At 35.5% G+C, this 22307-nt stretch overlaps 1 protein-coding gene across 3 annotated transcripts; it reads right to left on the reverse strand.

The window, feature by feature from the left end:
- Positions 1-5: 5 nt before the first annotated feature.
- On the reverse strand, positions 6-21302 carry LOC120624236 (carbohydrate-responsive element-binding protein). 3 transcript variants are annotated; one of them, XM_039890671.1, is made up of 17 exons: positions 20874-21302; positions 19084-19190; positions 17598-17671; positions 17399-17524; positions 16832-16982; positions 16619-16714; positions 16351-16524; positions 15985-16278; positions 15534-15904; positions 14852-15043; positions 13842-14022; positions 13360-13484; positions 7251-7448; positions 6247-6374; positions 5019-5142; positions 3847-3976; positions 6-3456 (listed from the first exon to the last, which is right to left on the reverse strand). In XM_039890671.1, exons 1-17 carry the CDS (start codon positions 21164-21166, stop codon positions 3335-3337), a joined length of 2886 nt encoding a protein of 961 aa, XP_039746605.1. In that variant the 5' UTR covers positions 21167-21302; the 3' UTR covers positions 6-3334. The 3 variants fall into 3 exon arrangements, with proteins under 3 accessions (XP_039746605.1, XP_039746606.1, XP_039746607.1); XM_039890672.1 differs by having other exon boundaries at positions 14852-15040; positions 20874-21166; XM_039890673.1 differs by lacking the exon at positions 20874-21302 and adding an exon at positions 19234-19294 and having other exon boundaries at positions 19084-19152.
- Between the last annotated feature and the right edge of the window lie 1005 nt (positions 21303-22307).

Genomic DNA, 22307 nt, shown 5'->3' on the forward strand with positions numbered 1-22307 from the left:
AGAAATAAAATTTCATTCCAAACTGTATTTCCAATAGAACAACAATTGCAAATAACTCATTAAAGCTAATTTGCGGGCGCACGCGTGCACACGACGCTACCAGAGTCAACGATACATCATAAAATTATATCACTACATAACAAAATTACAACAATTTTTACGTTGGCACCGATTTATACAGTTTATATAAAAACATTTGTGTCATGACACAAACCATATAAAAATATATTTACTTAAAGTACCTTACTTGCGTAAATATACTTACAGTAATTCTAAAATATTTCTCGACATCGTCATATTTTATAAATTCTCTTTTTTGCTTATTGACTAAATTGGTATTCACGTGCAGGTCGGGACGGCTTGCGACTTTGCTATAATTAACCATCGTCAGCTAAACTATCACCTCCCTCCTTATATCTGTTTGGAAATGTTTCTGAATTAAAAAACGCATCATCTCAAAAAACACCTGAAATCACATTTAAAAACGGTTACGGTTCAAAATAACAAAAAAGTATCCTCGTAATTTCGAAGTGTCATTTTGTTGAAGTATGTTATTACTATAACAAAATTTCAAAAGCAAATTGACTCTCTTTCGGTTTAAATGTATCTAATTAATGCAACCATGCTGAGATGTGTCTGTTTTAATGTGTAAGTCAAAAATATTCTCAAGCACATATGAAGTTTGATAGTTTTGCCGACGATATGCAAAAAAATCGACGGTTTCTGAAGGTAATTAAATTTATTAGTCAGAATCTTAAAATTTGTTATTCGAAAGTGAATTAAAACAAATTAATTGAATAAGATTAATTGATATTGAATGCCAAGATTATTTTAGTTTGTCAGACGCTGTATATTAACGTTTCTGCTGGTTCTGATTGACAGAAATATTTCACAGATTTGATCAGCTTTCCAGAAACCGAGGATTATTCTTTAGCAAGTTATGATTCGGATTGAACATTATAATCTTTGGTAAAAACATTACAAGTTGTATATCAACTTAAAATAGACCAAAACTCGTCTACAAGGCACTATACTAAGCCACTGAATTACGTTTATTCTTTACAAATATTTTTTTTTACAATTAAATATAACATTATAAATATATTTTTAAGAATTGCAAAATAAAGATTCGTTGATTCGTTAATTATTGAGCCTGATATATTTACAAGTGAAACGCAGTAAACTATGGAATATTTAAGCTCTCCCAAAGCCCGTCGAAATCATAAAACGTTGTGCGTGACTTGATAATGATGTGAACACCAATAAATTGCACATTATGTCTGGCCTGTATGCCTGTTAAACCGCCACTGATAACGCCTCTTTAACTTGAGTATTATTTAATTTAGGTACAATGTAGATTGTAGGTATATACCTTATCACAAGGTATTTGGGAATATTAAAATATTTTTATTATATCATCAAATACCTCACTGAGATGTGTTTTTTTTTATAGAAACTGACGTAAAAAGTTTCGCTCTGACTCTAATTATTTTTGGCGCTGTTAAACTACCTTCACTTTATTTCTTTTGCCCTGGCCGACAGCATCTCCTTAAGTTGTGGGCACTATCGATTGCTCTAAATCCTAAACTAAGCTAGATGTCACTTTATCTTATCATAAATAGATTTAGGTGTAGATAATGCAACATAATAAATATAAACAAGTCTAGACTTGGAAGATACCACCCCATAAAAAGAATCACTAATCGATTTAATAATTTAAATTAAAGTAAATTTCAGTTTCAAATGATAGTAATTTAAAAGGAAAAACTACCCTTACTATTTTTTATACTTCAAATCGTATTTACGCGCTTGTGTGTTGTGTGTGAATCTTAATATTCATATATATTCGTATATATATTATCTTAATATCTTACTATTAACTTTCCCATTCATAGTGTCAACATTATCGACTGGATGACGTACGTTTACTTATACCTACCTACCTAAGCTTTATATAAAAAACTTTTATACGACATTTATACATTATGTGCTGGGGCTGCTGTTTTTAGCGTAGGAGGTACCAGGACTCCATATAAATGGAGTGGTCTGCAAAACCTGGCAGGCTTTTAGGGCTATTTTTTTGGGCCAGGCCTCGTGTTACTAATTCACACACGCATACACGTCATCTAGGACCATACACTTTTTGCTGTTGCCATAGTTATCTAGAACCCATTTTTCCTTAAAAAATACACAATATATGTTATGGATGTCACTCCCTATTTTTTATGACAACTGTTCAATTATTTCTCTAAAAGTATTTATCTCAGTTGAAACTTGTAGAAGAACCGGCCTACTTTATTTTTGACAGTGTTTCAAATCTAACCCTTGCCAAATACAAAAAAAATATAACTTTAATTTTTCGGTTTAGATAATGCTGATCTAAGGCTATTTCAAGCCAAGTTTAGGATATAGAATAGTTGATGATGTATTTGTCGATATCTATTCTTTGCATTCACCCAGCTTACACCGTACACAAAATCCAGTGAGGTATTTGTCTATTATAGATAAAAATATATACTTAAATAAAGCTAGGAATTCCTAGCTTTATATACAGACGACCTTGCGTACATTCAAGATAAAGGATAGTAAAGTAAATCTTTACACCTCGGTCGAGACAGAATGCTTTATAAACAAGGTGAGAATGTGCTTAAATCGTTTACATTTGCATTTATTAAACTAAGACTACGCAACTCCGATTTCGTTTGTTTTTAATCTCATTAAATTAAGGTTTAAAATGACCGATATAAATGTTGAAATGAATTCGAACCACAATACGTGTCACTGACTACTATTATTACCACTGGATCGACTACTTTCAATTTATATTTGTCCGCAATGGGGATCAACACTAGCATTTTATTCTTTTAGATTTATTTTGCAATCTATCCATCTCTACTTCCTTAATAGCCTTATTTATCATAGTTACGTATTTCATTATAATTCAGAAATCAATCTTATATTAATAATTCGAATGAAACATGAAAACAAATAATGTTGTTTTGAACTTGACCTGTCCAGAGACCTCTTGTGGTGCTCTCTGAGATCAGCTTTGTCTGTAGATCCCCATTGATTGGCGCGGTAATATATTTGTCCCCAAAAAAACAACTGCAAATAAACTATTAGCGCTTCAAATGAGGACAAATTTAAAGCTTTAATATATAGTATAGTCACTCCAGTGTTAATACTGAGAACCGAAATAAAATATAAATCAGAGCAGTGTAATCTGAGTGATAAGCGTTACTTTCAATGTAAATCTCATATAGTTTTTCATCAGCTGGTATCAAATGGTTTCCGTGTGGTGTGTTGGTGAGGCATGGGGCGGTGGCAGTCGGCGTTACGTCGGCTCGCGTTTGACGCCGGCGGTGGCGGCAGCGGCGCGGGCCTCGTCCGCGAGCCGCTCTGGACTCGTGAGAATGTCCGTTGTGGTGCAAAGTACTCTCAATGAGTTTAAAACCGCTGGAAAGTGAACGTTTAATTGTTAGGGCTATAAAAACAAACCTGACGTAAGGTCGGAACAGTGTCAGACAAGTAATAGGTGATGTTAGTTGGAGTTTGACACTCTTTACATACACACACACACACACACACACACACACACACACACACAAACGCACGCACACATTCGCACACGCAAACACAAACGATCCCGCAAACGAACAGAAACGGGCACACACGCATACACGCACGCCAGAACCATAGACAAGCTAGGTTATTTGAGTTGCCTAGTGAAAATTTATTCGAGAAAGGTAAATAAATGTAAGCATTGGAGTCTTCTTTGAGTAGGCGTTATTACTTACTTAGGCATTGCCTTGCCCGTCGTTAGTAAAAAGTGTTATGAGTACTTACCGGGGCGCATCTCGACGAGGGAACAGTGCTGCTCGGCCCACAGCAGCGTTGTCCGCACCAGGTCCGCTGCGCTGCTGCAAGACACGCAGGCGCTGAACGACTCCACCAGCGCGGCGCTCACTACGCTAAACTGATGCCGAGTTAAGGAAAGATACGCCGTGGCTACAGGTAAACCGACGGTTCTTTCTCACAAGCACTACTCGCGAAAGTATTAAAATAAATAAATTTAGACGACTGATTGGCGCAGTTGCCAGCGGCCCTGCCTTCTGAGTCCAAGGCCGTGGGTTCGTTTCTCACAACTCGAAAATGTTTGTGTGATGAACATGAATGTTTTTCAGTGTCTGGGTGTTTATATGTATGTTATAAGTATTTAATTATGTTATTCATAAAAATATTCAACAGTCACCTTAGTACCCATAACACAAGCTACGCTTACTTTGGGGCTAGATGGCGATGTGTGTATTGTCGTAATATATTTATTTATTTATTATTATTTAAACAATACTATCAACTTGAAGTGGTGAATTTTATTTATTTATATAAATTTTTCACGGTAGCAGTCATAGGAATTCGGCTTTACTTTCGGTGGGCAGAGTTCAAATCCCGGCAGGCACCTCTAACGTTTCAATATTATATGCGTTGAGAGTTCTCTAATGTTCTCAATGGCGTGAGAAATAAAAATCCAGGCCAGCGTAGTGGACTACGGCCAAAACCCATCAGATTCTAAGAGAAGTCACGTGCCGTGTGTATGTGATAATGTTGCTGCATATTGGATGGAAGCAGGCGTTAGTTTGCGGAAATCCATGATATATTATGAAAATTAAGCTTATTTTGCTATACTCCGCGATAAGTAGGAGAATCTGTATGGTGTAATTTATAATTTATTAAATCCTTATACTACACACCAAACAGATCTTCGGCAATGTACCCTCACAGCTTAATTTTCATAATAATATGATATTGCTTATATATTTTAAAAACACACAATGATTTGTATAGAGTTAGTTTAATACTTATTTTAGTTTACTTTGACCTGAGTTACGAATAATAATGCTGTATAACACTATAATTGATTGTTGTAATGGCCATAGACAAAATCTTGAATTCTTATGAATTGCTAGTGTGTCTTATAAATAATTAAAAAAATAAACACCGTGTTTCAAAAAGGATACCAGCCAATACTTCCAGTTCAGCGTAGTGCGCGAGGCCACGTGCGCGGCGAACATCTCACGCAGGCGGCTCGCACGACCGCGCGACACCGGTGCACCCGTCGCTGGCAGCAGCGAGTGACAATTCCTGAAGCAAACAATACATCATGGTAGGTTTTTTTGTGACAGAGCTCGTCCGGGGAAGTCGAGTTTGATGTCGTCTATCCACCTCGTTAGGGGGTGTTCATAAAATACGTGAGATTTTTAAGGGGGGGAGGTGGTCGAGTCAAATCTCATCTAATCTTACGTCGGAGAGAGGGGGGGTCTCGGCAAATATCACGCAATTTTTTTTCTGATTTAAACAAATAAAAAATAATACTATTTTGGTCCATTTAATCTAGATTGTACATGCTTAAGAGTTAATTTTAAATGCAATCCTAATACGATTAAGATCATTCACTAATTCGTTCATGAGAAAATAATTTCATTCATACTTCGACGTTACACATCTACTGATCCATGTTTTTTTCTTTTTACAATAACAATACAACGCGTTTACGTAAGAAACCCACATTTTGAAAAATCTCACGTGAGATTGGGGGATGGGAGAGGGGGTTGAATAAAATCTCACGACATCTCACCAGGGGGTAAGGCAGGGCCAGAAAATAAAAAAAAACACCTCACGTAATTTATGGACTCCCCCTTAGGGGTTAGCGGTCGACCATCACGTTTTGAGTTTGAATTTAATAAATCTAAGATTAAGTTCTAAAATCCCAAAATAATAATACTCTTTCAAAATACTACCACGCGAAGCCGTTCACAGAATTACTTAATTATCAAATAGCTGAAGAAATTGTTTTTTCCGTAGTCGGATTTGAAATATCTTTTTCCTTTTGATAGGCCCAATTCTACAAATATGCTACTGTATATATAACTTTTTTAAATTTCACTCCTAAATAGGTTAATTTTGAGGTAGATAGTTTTTATGAATGTCTGACATTTTTTTTTAAGTTATATTGACGAAAATTGGTATACAGAGAAATGCATATTTCAGTATTTATAAAAATTCAATCTCCCAATGGTAACACCATAATAGTTTATTGCTAAGAACAAGTTAATGTCTGAAATTTACTATAAAAAATATTTTTTGCATCACGGGCATCTAAGGTCTTCAGGCAGCGCAGTGGGTCATAGAATGAAAGTTTGTTGGGTAAACTGCTAGAAAATAAAAAAATATTTCGTCGCCACTTACGATATGGAATTATTTAAGCATTCAATTTGTTGCCGCAAGCTTTCCATTTCTTCTTTAATTTGATTTCTTTCTGCTTTCAACTGCTTAATATATTCCGCTCCTTTTTGTAACATGGCAGCTTTACTTATCTGTAGAAAAAATGTAAATATAATTAATTAATAAAATAAAAAAAAAACGTTTTTTTTTACCACAAATGCCTAATAAAAATACCATATAGGTATACCATGAATATTCATATTTGGTAGGTATGTAATATTCATGAGCTTTCTTTTGGAACAATGAGTGAATTTTTCCAAATGCTACAAATTTGCGCGATAGTAATTTGCCATTTTTTTTTTTAAAAGAAGATTTTTAACTTACTTGAATACAGTGTATAACTATGTGTTTTTTACGCTAACGTGAAAAAATTCATTTTAATAGTATTTGTTGTTCGAATTTGATTTTGGAATAGTCAATGGAAACAGTAACTATGGAACATGCATAAAACTGCAGCATACTACGGAGGTGATAATTCTCGCGGGCAGGGTTGGTCTTGAGATTTAGTTCTTGATGTTGTTATGTTTATAAATGTTTGTTTTTTGACCTTGGTATTTGCAGTACACTGCAATAAGTAAATCATTGATGGAAATACGATGGAAATAATGGCAACCTTAATCGCGTGGTCGGTATTGAGATCAGCGATGAGCGCTTGCAGCCGTTCGTTATTCTTGATGTTGTTATATTTATTAATATTATCCCGCCGCGTTGCTGTAGCAGACTATATATATCAAAGCAGTATTGAAATTTCGAACAAATTTCGAACAAACATTCGAAACGGCAAACTCACACAACTGCTATATCTAGCTTTGAGGCCTCGTCGTGCGTGCATTTGTGTTAGTGTGCTATTTCGAACGCTTCTTCGCAGTTTCCATACTGATTTAATTTATTAAGTGAGGTTGGACGTTCGGGCTGACCTTGGTACAGTGAACTGAAATAAAGTTAAGAAGATGATAACAATGTATAACCTTCGCAGCAGGGTTGGTGTTGAGATGGGGGATTAGCGCTTGCAGCGTGTCGAAGCCGTTCTTGATGTTGTACCGGCGCTTTTGTTCCGCATGCAGATGCGTGCGCCGTGACTCACGCGAGTCCCGGGGCGACCCCGCACGCTCAGAGCCTGGTGACCCCGGAGGTGACAGCGACTGCGCCCGCGACTGAGCCCGCGACTGACCAAACACGCAACAATAGAAACAATAAGATCTACATAAAACAAAAAGCAACGCAACCCATACAAAAGCACAATCATCACTTTTTTTTACAGAGATAGTTGACGGACCTAGAGGAAATGGCAACATTAAGCTGGGCCATGCAGGGAACTCGTCCTGCATCCCGCCCTGTGTCTATCGACCTGAGGTGTTAACCTCATGTGGCTGTAATTACACCGGTAACCACGCCCTTGAAACCGGAACACAGCAACAATGCTGCTTTGCGGCAGAAATAAGCATGGTGGTGGTTTTTCCCCGGACGAGCCCCGTTACAAAAAGCTCTAGTATTACTAATATTATAATTGCTATAAACCCACTAGCTGTTGCCAGCGTTCTCAATACGCTTTTGTTACGGTTTTACACAGATCCCGTGGCAACCTTTTGTTTTCCTCTAATAAAAAGTACCCCATGTTACTCTCCGCCTTTTTAAGTAACTCTAAGCTAATAAAGTTACTTAGTGAGGGCGTGAAGGAATGACAAACAAACACACTTTCGTTTATAAAATTTTAGTAAGGATTACGGCTTTTAACTACTACGAGTACAGCCCTGTACTCGTAGTAGTTAAAGTCTCGTGCGTAAAAGAAGAACAAACAAACAAGTTTTCGCATTTATAATGTTAGTATGGATTACCGGCCAATACGATTACTACAAGGCACGAGTTTCCTCTCAGAATTAGAAGGATTGTTACCGTAGTCCACCACGCAGGTCAAGTGCGAATTTCTACGCACGCGTAGAAACTTTATGGAGATCTTTCAGACATGCAGATTTCCTCACGATATTTTCCTTTGCCGTTAAAGCAAGCGATATTATAATTTTATTTAATTAAAAACAAACCAATTCCGAAATGCTAGAGGTGTATGCCGAACTTTGATCTCGAAAAACATAATAAAATCTCTCGGATTTCGAATAGCCCTCTTTATGCGCTATACAGGATATTATTTTTAAAGCAGCATATCCCAAAACACACATTTCCAATAAAGTTTTCACTGCTTATCTGTCCGGGCGAATCTATGGATCCATGAATTGAGTTAATTTTGTGAATTTTGAAGCCCCATCTTTCACTTCATCACATCACATCTTCGTGACACATCTTTCCCTAATGTGCCTTCACTTTAGTGAAGATGTGACAAAACATATAACTTGATATTTTTAAATGATTAAATTAAATGGTCCAGATATTAGGGTCTAAGCTAATGGTTATTAAAAAGCTAATTTAGAAATTATTTATTCCCTAACTGACCCAATCATGCATGGTAGTCATAATAGACAAATTTAATAACGCATACTAAATCAACGTGACAACAAAAAAGTAGTAAAAATCTAAACCACTCGTGATATCGTCATATTACATTTTTATCTCTAACGTTGAATATATTAAACATAGCCTCACGCCATGGTCTAGTTTATCTGTTATAATACAGCATAGTGACAAGATATTAACATAGATATATCCATATCGAAAGTATCGCACTTCTATTTTATAAATAGTTTTTACCGTTTCTATTGTAGGAGCTGCAAAGATAACCAATCTAAAATGCTTTAGTTTACCAGATTACGCTTAATTAGTACCCAATTACATATTCAGCCAAGTATTCGAGAATCTTTCAGCAGGACTAATACGCGTGCTACTAGATAGTTAACCCGTTACATGTATTTTATCTAAGGATATAGACAATATAACACCTTCTCGGGGCGCATGCTAGCCCTACAGGCGAATACAGACGATATGATGCAAGAAAAATAAGCATTTACTATACCTACTCCAATATATTAAAATACGAAAAAGTATTTGTACTAAAGAGGTACACTGTTACCTATTCAAGGCTAAACATATGAGACTTGAACTTTAATTAATGATATTTTCTAGTTTCTTCCACACTTCTACAGCCATTATTACTCTTAGCAAAATTTTTATAAAATAAAATCAGTAGGGTTAGAATTTAAAACACTAAAACAATTAATACTAGTTCCAGTTTACTTTGTTTTGATTTAATTTATAGGTCTTAATCCCGCGAATAATATAAAATTCTAAGCGACCTAGATAAAACATAATCATTTTGTTAACAATACGTCCGACCGTTGCTTTTTAGCATAGTCTTAATTGAGTGGACGGAGTACCGAACCGTCTACCTAGCTTAGTGGTAATGGGCACACTCTCACGTTGGGACCGGTATTTGGTTCTGCAGTGGACTTATATAGGCTTTTGATGAATAAAATTGAAAACGTAGATTTTTTTAAAGAAATATATACTCAAACGGAAATTCCAATAGACATCTTATTACGGGGTCAAAAGCAATCAGTCAAATCATTTATATATTAAAATAATAGTTATATAAGAATATGATACTTTGTTTTGTAAGTTATCAATAGGGTCGTAATCTTTATTAAGCGTTCGGTAATTTTTTTGCTAATTATCTCTCGGAAAAATTGATTTAATAGGTTCAAAGGTTATTTGTTTTTTCCTAACAGTCAACGTGTTCTTGTTGCGACAGGATCTCCTGTCAAATTTATACTTGTGTAGTTTTACTATACAGAGTTCTTTTTTTTAAGCTTTACTAAGCTGTACTCCGCTGTTTAATAAAAAGCGGTAATTAAAAAGTTATATATTCTTTAATACTCAGGGGTAGTAGGCGGTTAAATCGGTTCAGTAGTTCCAGTAGTGACAAAGAAAGCACATGAAAACTATCGAAATTCTTATACCAGAGCCCGATAGCCAGCATTGTGGCATGATGGTTCCAAAATCTAAATCTGTAAACTGTACTCTAAATCTGTATCTGTAGACTGAACCAATGAAAATCATTACATCGATCCGAAAAAACTTACACTTACACATGCAATTTTCATGATTATTATATTGTATAAATGAATATTTACTTTGTGTACACCCCAGAGAAATGTCACAAAAAAAGGAAATACAATAGTGAATTGTCATAGCGCCAGGTAGCGATTCAGGCAACCAAAGGCGTAAAATCAAATGTTTTAGATGCCATGGTAGGTGGCACAATATATATTGTTATATACACAATACACATGTCTTCATATAATTAAAATAAACAACCTAGTCTGAATAGTACTATGTATTTATAATAAGCACGATAATATATTTTCATACAGTTTGATTTGCCAGTTATTTGATCCGAAGCGTAAAAGTTTATCATAATAGTTGATTAAAATGAGGATCCGTCCATGAGAAATACAACAAGTTGCAAAGTTGCCACCCTCACTGTCCATTCCTAGCTCCGAAACGTACCGATACGTTAGTACGAAGACTAACTTCCTAGACTGCATGAACAATTTCTAATTAAAACGATAGTAATATATTAAATCAATGACACGTTACATATAACGCAACTTGCTGGGACTATTCTGTTTTTGAGATGGAAGTACCAGGACACCATAAAAATGGAGTAGTCAGCTCAACCTCATGGGCTTATAGGACTGTTACGTTTGTGTCAGGGAACGAGTTAAAGTGGCAATGGGCGAGGGATATAGCTCGTGAGGCCGATGAACATTAGGGTCCCAAGATGTTGCGACCCCACAGCGGATACCCAAGGATTAATTGACTCCCCACTAAATCAAGTTAAGCGCAAGGAGTCGATGCAGGCAACAAAGTGGAATTTATAAATCCTTACAAAACGCAAGCAGAAAAATACATTGTTCCATAACATGATGATATATTTCATAATTAATTATTAAATGTATCGTCTGGTTACTTATCTTATCAATCGGTTCGAGTAAATGGCAAGAAACCAACCGACAGACAGATAGTAACAGGCGTTTTGTTACTGGTATTATCTGATAACGTCCACGGGCACTGTAGTCTGGCATCGGCGACGAAAATTTGCACAAGTCAGAAGCGTGATAGACAAGGAACACAATGAGACAAATTGTCAATATCGCTATTTGATTCGGATAAGAATTTAGCAAATATACGATAAGACCAGCTTATACTCGTACAACTGCCTATATTATCTATAAGCTTGGAAATATTTAATTTGTAGGGTTCCGAAAGAATAAAACGGGACCCTATTACTAAGACTCCGCTGTCCGTTTGTCCGTCTGTCTATCTGTCTATGCTTCTGTCACAAGGCTGTATCTCATCACCGTGAAAATCAGACATTTGAAATATTCACAGATGATGTATTTCTGTTGCCGCTAAAAATATAAATACTAAAAAACAAAATAAAATAAATATTTAAGGAGGGTTTACTGTATACAACAGACATCATTTGTTGCGGTGAGGCACCCTTCGTGCGCCAGCCCGGCTCTCACTTGATCGGGTATTTTATGCATTATCGGGTATAACATGTTTAAAATTTAAGCAAAAAACTAATTTGGTTATCATACTAATGACATATTCTATTTAGAACACCGGTATGAGTACCGGAGTTTTTTCCAATACCGGGATTCGGGAATTTCAGTATTAAGAATAATATTGGTGTATACGTTTAATAATGTGTTACTAAAAAAGGCAGTTAAAAAATATTTTCAGAAGGTTTAACATTTTCCAATCAAAACAAATATGATTATCATTGAATTCACTTTATTCTAGCGGAGAATGGGCCGTCTTCTCTGCTACTACTACCTCTACTGCGATCTCTAGCCCAGCCCTGATGGGAGAGGTCTTTAGAGCAGCAGTGGACTGCTCATCATCAAGCATCATCATCATCATCAGGCATCATCAACAGTTGATGATGAAGTGACATTATAAATTACAAGTCAGTCCGTCAATTAACTTTCCAGAATGATATTTAAAATATGGGTAGAATTATTAAAATTTACCTAGTTCTAACTAATGGCTACAGGTTGGAGGCGCGGCAAAGGAGGCGCGCTAAGATAAAAACTATTTCATGCTTATCAATTATAAAGCAAAATGTTTATGTACTTATTATACTATTAGTAGTAGTAATAGTAATTATTATATTATTATACTTATATAACATTTTAGTTTGCTCATCAAACAGCGATTTGATGACGGCAGGGAAAACTTTGTGGTCTTATAAATGGAAGGTGCCAGGTTCGATTAACGGGTCAAAATTTATAATTTCTGAATTTTCTCTGGTTTTGTCTGGTCGGATGCTTCGGCCGTGGCTGTTTATTTGTCGGTAGGGTTATCGACAAAGACGTGCCGCCATGTGATTAAGCGTTCCGGTACGATGCCGTGTAGAAACCATCGGGGTATGGGTTTAATGAACTGCCACCGCCATTTCACTATATAGGTACCATCTGAGACAGTATAATCTCTTATCATCAGGTTAGATTGCAATGGAATAAAAAAAATGGCTATACTATTCATACCGATTACAGGACGGATTACCTATAAAAACTAAGCAGTTCTCTCAGAACCTTCTAGTGAAAATTAGTATGATACTTTGGCAAGATTAGAAAAACCGAAACCGTATGATACATGTGCATTTCTAAATAATTATTGAACATGTTGGTTAGTTTTTTACATTATTAAGCCTTAAACGTGTCAAAGAATTGAAACATGAATCATAATCATCATCATACGCAGTATATTAACGTCCCAATGCTGGCTACAGGTCTCGTCTCTCGTAGGTAAGACGGTATTAGAGCATTGACCCACCACGGATCCACAACAGGCCAATACGGGTAGGTGTGTGCTTATTTTTAAAATAAATATCCTTACTAATATTATAAATGCGAAAGTGTGTTTGTTTGTCCTTTCTTTACGACATTAATAAGCAACCAGTCAACTTTTTCAAAACAAAACAGATTTTTGGCATTGAGTTAGTTGAAAGGTCGTAGAGACATAGCCTTTGTTACTCCTGCTCTTGTTTATCGCAGTAAAACAAAAACGCGAAGCAAGAACGCGAGCTACAGCTAGTATTAAAATTTAAAAAAATCTCACGTGATGGGGCGAAATGATATCGCTGCCAATGGGCGAAGGCTGTCCCTTTATGATCGTTGACTTCGTAGGATCGCTAACTCCCCCGGCGTCCTCTATACTATTGTTCAATTTGTACAAACTCTGAGCTGGAATATAAACATTGGATATTGAAATTAAAATGGTATCAATAAAAATTGAAATATTCTGAGCAACGATATATTAATGCGATGTACTGTGTGTACGTGTAATTATAAAAAACTACAAACACAATTCATGATTCAGGTTTTTTTACGTAAGGATGTAGTTTAACTTTAGTAACTTCCCTTTGTAGGGGTGTATAAGATACTTACAAACAATAATAACATTTTTGTTTGCATTAACAAAATAACTAAACCAACTTCTATAGTCTTTCTTACGGTAAGCGAGCGTTTTTTTTTTAAGCTCATTAGGCATATTAAGCTCTACCACTGTATAGTAGCTGTAAGAATTAATAGAAAACTAACAGTGTTGCGCAGACAGCAACTGCGCTAGCATGACGCTGGCTTGCGGCAGCGTGGGCTCGGACGCCACGCTCGTGAGCGGCGGCGGTCGACGTACGCTCGCTGCGCCCGCAGACTCCCCGCCCGCACCGCCGGACGTAGACCGCGAACGTATGCGTAACGCCCCAGAATTTGACTCACGCGCCTGAACAAAACCACATTCCATCAAGCAACCACCCAAAATAAGTTATATGTATATTACTGTATAAAATCCTCGATTACTATGCAGTAATACAAAAATATATACAACCGTTAGAGAAGAGTGGCGACGGATTGTAAAGCGAGCCACAACGATGATCCCAGATGACGACCACGACCAGTCTGTCAAGACTGTAAAAACTAAGAAGAAGATAAGTATAATAAGTTTCCCCTTTTTAATTTTGTTTACACTCACTAAATATTCTCTTATTTACAAACAATTTTATATTAATATTAAAATCACTGTAAAGGATTAAGAAAAAGTAATTATTATGTCAACGACCAGTCTTCGAACAGTGCTTACTATCGGCCTCATAAGAAGATTCGGTCACTCAGGGGGTGATGGAGAGAGCTATGCTAGGAGTATATCTACGTGATCAAATCAGAAATGAGAAGATCCTTAGAAGAACTAGAGTTACCAACATAGCACAGCGAGTCGCGAAGCTAAAGTGGCAATGGACGGGGCACATTACTTGGAGCACCAATGGACGTTGGAGTCCTAAGGTGCTGGAATAGCAACCCCACGCCGGTAAACGCAGCGGTGGTCGGCCCCCAACGAGGTGGACAGACAATATCCAAGTGAGACGATACGGTGAGTCGCTCGATGCAAGCGGCCCAGGACCGTGCATTTTGGAACACCCTACAAAAGACCTATGACCAATCCGTAGTAGACATCAATCGGTCACAAAATTTGACGGGCATATATAAGTTAACTTTTTAAGGGTGTTTAGATTTTTTTTGCAGTGCAATGCAGACAATCCTGATGAGGTGCTTACCCGCGCGGAGTGCGTACTGGGCGCATCATGAACGTGGGCAGACGTGGGCGCGCTCACGGCCCAGTCGACGCTGAGCTGCGCGCCAAGTGGCAAGCTATGCGACCTGTACTGCTCCTGTTTGCGTACATTGGCCGCATTTGCTGCGGCGACCCCACCAGCTGAGCTTACGGCGCCAACGGATACCTGCACCTGCTAAAACGACGGACAATAGGCATGATGATAATATTGAAAAACTGTAAAAGAAAGTATCTGCTTTATCAAAGAAATATATTATTTTTGAAGAAATTGAATACATCAAATTTGGCAAATTACCTTAAGTTATACACTACACAAGGAATAGCGATACATGTATATTGAGTATTTTGGATATAGTTTTGCGGTGCAAGATGAGGGAAAACATCGAGAGTAATTGCCTCAGATATCCTTAACGTCCTCTAAGGCGTGTGAAGTCTACTATTCCGCCCTTGGCCAGCCTGAGCCGGTGGAGGGTTGATACTAAATATTATAGTCATATTATAAAATTTAACTGTTAGTTTTGCAGTGCAGTACTATAAGATCGAATTGAAATCCTTAGGGGTAGCAAAGCATCGTAAAAGTTTATTTAAATATACGAATACTAAAGTATAGTTTGAATGGAAATGTAATAGTGACAACATACAACATTGCAAGGGGCCAAAATTACCTGTTGCGATGTCACGGGAACCAATGGTGGCGAGGGCAGTTTAAACGAGCGCACGCTAGTCGGTGAGGATTTCGCTTTAAAGTCTGCGGAGTTCGGCTGCAAGTATTGCAAGTGCGGCGGCGACTGTCGCACCACCGGCCGCCCATCGAAGCTCTGCTGGGCTACGTGCACCGGACTTTGTATGGGCTGCGTGTAGTTTTGGTAGTGGTTGGCCGGCACTTGATTTGAATAATGACTCAATCGAGACCTAGGCTTCTCTCGACTGTACCCGCTCCGGCCTTGAATTACCACAGCGGAAGCATACTTTGAATTCTGTATGGGCTGTTGCAGCAGTGAAACCGTCTCAGGCGCGGTCTGTGAGGGCGGAAGTGCTGAGGAACACGATTGACGTTAGCATAGTCACAAAATGTATATATTATATAATATGACAATACAGTAATTAAGTACCAACCAGCGCTGTACTTAGGGTATGTTTCCTGGGGAGCAATAATTTTATTTTGCGTGTTGACGTACTGGACTCGAGAGGATTTCGCCGCATACACGTTGCCGTGAATGTTTTGTTCGGCTTGCGCTGCGGTCTGCTGTTCGTAAGTGTTTTGTGGGTAAGACGACAGCATTTCTTGTGTGCCGAGTATATTATTGGATAGTTCTGCCTGAGTGAACAGACGACTGTTGTTGTACATGCGCAGTTGTTCATTTTTCGACTGCTCGGCCATCGTCATTATTTGAGTGTTATTACTAGTACCTAAAAGAGATACACCATATGAATTCACGGACTAATCTATAATCTTTAATTATGTTAATTCAGCGCAAATACCATGAATAGTCATCTGACTGGTAGGCATTGTGACTGTTGTAGTATTTTGACTGTCAGCAATATAGTTCTGTGTGTTATAAGAATCTACTGACATTCCACTCCTGAACAATGTATCTTCCGGAGGAATCGTCGTCTCTTCGGGCACGGGCGGCAAACGTGGAGTCGAGAGAAGATCTAAACGAAACGATCAACAATCAATCAGTTGTTCTACAAAAAGTCTTTTGCGTATAACATCAATATAACGTAACATAATTACTGTTTCGCTCACCTTGTAGGGGTTCTAATGTGTCCATAAAATCATCAAGATTGGGCTGCAGAGGACCTAAGCTTGGTTGAATGAAATCAGCTAAGCTTGCACCTCTGGCTAAAATTAAAAGGAACCTCGTATAAGTCAATAACAAACATTACGAGATAAGTATAGTTTCTCTTTTCGGTTTAACATGAGCAAGTAGTTTGTGATTACTGTAGTAAATAATAATACCGATTTCCCTGCAATCGGGGAAAGCGAAAGGTTGATGAGATGTGATGGTGGAGAACAGTGTGTCACTCATGAAGCTGAGGTAGTCCTCGTCCGTAAGCATGTTGGCGGCGAAGTCGCTGCACTGGGACTCCATGGTGTCCATATCCGACATCTGAAAACCGCACACTATTGATATCTGCAAATGTATATGTACTTAACACATTCGTCAGTCAAATCACTGCCGAGTCTTAACATAAAACTAAAAGGTTAATGCCCATAGTAAAAAAAGCTTAGGCTAGGTACGAGATTACATGAGCAATTGCCTTAAAATTCCTAATGTCACTTCCTTAGAGTGATTGATAAAAGCTGCAGTTTGTAGTGGTGTCTTTGACAACCCAACTAGTAATAATTATTTAATAGCCTTTAATTTATTTTAACCTTTCTTATTGTAATAAAGTAAATTTAACTAAACTCATTAATTATATTAAAGGGTTATCTGTTGGTAATTTACTGCTCCAATAATTTATATCAATTTTCAAGAGGCGAACCTGTTAGAAGTTTTCAGCATATCATTGAGTTAAGTCTTACCGAGTCCTGGACGGAGGTGTCCCCCTTGCCTAGGAGCCTCATAATGTGAAACATACGCCATTTTTTATACTCTGCTATCACTGCTTCAGCTCTTCGTTTCCAATATTTTCCTTCTAATATTGTTGTCTGAAAGTAATTTGTTAACGTTAAAGTCAACTGTTTCATTAAAGACTGAATATTTAATTGACATATAACATACCTCTGGTTTAACATGCGTATCCACATCCAACGGGGATGCAAATTGGCATACTAAAGTATTTTGTTTCTTTATAACTGAAAGATTACAAAAAATATAAATGTCCTATTTACATAACATCATAAATATAAAGGCTTATTGATCAGTATATTTTAAAGTGATATTTCTCACAACCATAAATATATATTTTTTTTAATATCCTAAAAAATACAAATACGTTAATTTGTGATAATTGATTATATTATAAAACTAAACCTGTGGAATGAAATAGTTTAAATTTTTTTTAATGAATTAATTAATGAACATTTTCGTAAACCACAGAGAAAAATCACATAAAAATGCAAATACAACTGACATAATTGTACAATCGGCGAAATTGATTTTTTGCTGTATTTTATCTAATATGTTATTTTATTTGTAATTATGAAGGCATGGCATGGCTAGCATGGGCAGGAGATATTTTCTCCGATAAGGAAAGGACAAAATGTTTGTCTGTCTTTTTGTTTTTCACAAATTCAAATTTTCTTTATTCATGTAGGACTATCACAAGCACTTATGAAGCGTTCATACATATTTGTGTACAAATTTGTGATAACTTCGTTCGCCAATTTAAACCGAAAGCTACGAGGGTTCTAAACGCGACCTTTTTTTGTTATCACCATCTCACAGTCAATTAATATTTAGCTATGAATTAGCTCTTGCGAGCAATTCACACCATAGCTGTATTATCGTTTAAGTAATCCTCAACATTATAAGCAATATATAAACTTTGAACTTGTTGAGAGACATCTCATCCATATTAGACATCCATTCCATTAGATACTATATTATAAAATAAATCAATATCAGCAGCATTACTGCAGAGCTAAGCCTGTTTTAGTACTTGTGGTATGGAAACCTACATACATTAAAAATAAAACCATGTGCTTCAAATAAAAAAGATACTGGTAGTCAGTAATCAATAAGTCTGGTTATCAATATTAGGTCTACATCGCAACTCATAATCAGTTGTGTAATGTAGACTCACTACTTATCTAGTTTATATCAAACAAACCAAGCTGACCCATAACTTATGGTATGAACACTACTTTATTACATTCCCTTGAAGTTGTGATATAAATAAATCAATTCAATTATAAAATATATTAAAAAAAAACTAATGTCTAGATAGAATACTGATAAATATGCACTCAGTATAATTACATGCATATTTACCATTGCAATGTACCAACAACATTACGAGTGTAAACAATCTGAGCAATCAGCACATTAAATCAAATAAATGTTTTATGTATCATATTGTGACATCATAGAACCAGTACAATATTAACACATCTTTTATAGATGACAAGCAAACTATAAAATGATTGTAACAATGTACATATACAACAAAAGAAACTATAGGCAAGTTTTAATGATAATTAAAGTAATAAGAATAAAAACAAGAAATTATATACAAAAAAATAAAATGTTTATTAAATCAACTCACATTGCATGTGCCAGCATCTCCATATGACGTTGTTCAATCTTATTTTGTCCTTCCACCTGAGTTTTATACCTTTGAAACGATTCCATTTTGGAGATGTTAGTTTTTGTCTGATAAATAAAAAAATAACAATGCAATTTTTTATACACTTACCGTACTTATCCAAATTTCACTGTCACAAAATAATATTTGCTAAAAGCACTTTTGTTATTAAATTGAGTATAAAAGTTCTTGAAGTAGTAAGAAACATTTTTGCTTTAAATTGATTTAAATTATCCATTATAAAATACAGGAAAAAAAAGTTTTTTTTTTTTTGTTTTAAAGTACAGCTGGAGTGTCAAGCCTGTACTGTGAAGGTACAACGTTTTGGAACAAGCAAATGGTGAGCGAGTTATCTATGTTGCTATCAATAAGTGATCTTAAGCTTATTATAAATAACAATTTGATAAGAAAGAAGCCTGACTTTATCTTATCTTCAATTCCAACCACTCTAAATGTAAATATGGATAATATATATATGTTCATTTAAGAGTAGAATAATTGTGTTCATAAAAATTAGTAATACTAGAGATAATGACTTCCTCTCATCATGTTGCATAAACTAAGAAACATCAATGTGTCTCAAATCACCCTATTGATACATTAATTATTTAATACTGTCAGGTATCAGTTCCAACCTATAATCAATGTGGGTGCAATAGACAACTGTCAGTATTAATAAGAAATATTTTATCATCTACTGTTTAATGGGTTGCGTTGCTAGCACCTTATTTTTGAATTATTTATTATTTGATTTTCAAATAAAACCCAAAAATTAAAAAAATTGCTAAAACACCATTACCAATATTACATACAATACCAATTGGCAAAGGCATATAACAGTTTAACATTTTTATTCAGTGTATGCGAAAAAATACCTATAACATAAACATGAAATTTGATAATAGCTATAAGTATATATTGTATGAAATAAAAATAGTTGTAATACTTTTGTCCTAGGGGCCTTTTTTACTCAACTGCAAAAAGAGGAGAGTTATTATCTAAAAAAGTTAATGTTGCTTTCATAAACTCACACTTTTGCTAAAACAATACCTAAGATAAAACTATCTATTACAGTATTAAGATATGATTACTCGGGTAATTCAAGTTTGAACAACTATAAAAGGGGCATGCAGGGGCTCAATTTACTCCCTCCATGAGATAAATTGAGCCCCTGGATGACATATAATAATTATCATCAGAAGTTATTATTTTCTCAAAATTGATGTTTATATTTCATTTCAGTTCAATTCAAGTGCTAAAAAAGGAAGTATTCATAATGAAAATAACTAACAGAGTCCTATTTTCGTATGATTTAATTAATTTAACATCATAGCTATAAAGTGGGAGAATTGGTGATAATGTAAATTATTTATACAAATAACTATGTGTTTATAACTACATACTACAGACTGAGTTATCACAAGAAGTGACCTGTGTCTTTTGCACAAGCTTTCATGACCTTTCCTGTTATCTGTGTAACCAAACCACGTAGAAAATATGTTCCTCATACCCACTAAATGTTTTATTGATTATGGTCAAAGATTACATTTCATGGAAACTTTGATTTATAACAGAAGCTGAACTTACTTAATGCAAGTTATAACAAAGTAACAATGTAAGGATTATGTGTTAGAAAAATATATACTTATATGTACTTCTTTTATTGTTTGGTATTATAAACACATATTCAAAACTTATATAAAAAACTGAGCAATATGACAACGCTGGAAATATATGAAAATCGGACTTACCTATATGCCAAAGTCATACATTTAAATAGTTTAGTAAGCGAAATTTCTATAGAAAGTTGTTGATGCTGTATGCTGTCTTCTTTATCAGATCGTTGAAATATCTCTGTTGGCACGGGCAAAATATAAGTCGCAATTGCAGACTCCTTCTGAACGTTTTGCTCCTCTTCAGGAACAGGTATAGCAAGGTCATCAAATTCATCCTGTTCTTCAGCCTCAAAATGCGATACCATGAAATGCCCAGAGTGTATGGCCTCTTTACCTGGGCGAGTTTGGCGTTTCTCAACATGAGTCATTATATATATATATTTTTAAATAAGGACACACAGTTTCTATTTGTTATGCATTCAATTAAATTTTTCTTTTGTATTTCTACATTTACACTTAGCCATATTTTCACATATCACTCACATTGTTTTTTTCCATCTATTTGACATTCGCATGTAATGTTGCCAATCGCTATGTCCATCTATCTGTGCCACTAAGTTTTGAATATCTTGTTTTTTATATACTGTCCGTGAATATTAACTTGACGCGAGATCTGATTGGCAGTATTGGAGCATTCAGTGTTGCATTTTGGAATGTGTATTTTAAATCCAAAAAATAGGGGAATCATACTTGTTGGGATTTATTATTTTATTTAAGAGCCAATTAAGATTATAGTTTTCTTCTACTGATTACTAAAATATTTGATCAGGCAGCAAAAAATAATAAAAAATATACCATCAGTAGGTTATGTACTTTTACAGTGTTTTAATTTTTATTGGAGTATAACAAAGTTTTGCAACGCAAAACCGATTCTTTTTAATAAGCGTGCTACACGTGCTAGATTGTTTAATCTAATTTAATAAAAACCTAGGCAGATGGTAACGATCATGTGATTTTAGTCCTGCCTCCCAGGGTCAACAGGAAAACTACAAATACAGATTCATATATAAATTTGTTTTCAAATTTTATAAAGGGAACAGATAGAAAGGTAATTGAAAAGAATACACGAGCAACACTTATGTTTAAGGTATTAGTATTATTTACCAACAATAAGCTAAATCATGAATTATTTATATCATATTATATTCAAAAATGGCGAGTCAGTTTCAGTCCATCACATCCTTAGGGATATCTCCAAATAAAAAAACTATTAAATTTAATTATGACTAATTGCAAGTAATATTTCACACCAGTTTATTTTTGAGTACTGCAACTTTTTTAAATTCTACAATATCCCATATAGCACAATAAAATGTTAGGCACACTTAATAACTTAAACTAAATTAAATACCGCAAAAAACTGAAGACTATGTCAATTATAAATATAAGCTTTTTGAAGTTTATTGTTTGCCTCACACATGTCACTTTAACATTTCTGGGTTACAAAAGTCACGGAGATATCAAAAGAAGGACAAACATTTAATTGGTATTTCTTTTTGATTCAAATTT

Source organism: Pararge aegeria, chromosome 6 (assembly GCF_905163445.1).
Source record: "Pararge aegeria chromosome 6, ilParAegt1.1, whole genome shotgun sequence".
In the NCBI taxonomy this organism is placed as follows: Eukaryota; Metazoa; Arthropoda; class Insecta; order Lepidoptera; family Nymphalidae; genus Pararge; species Pararge aegeria.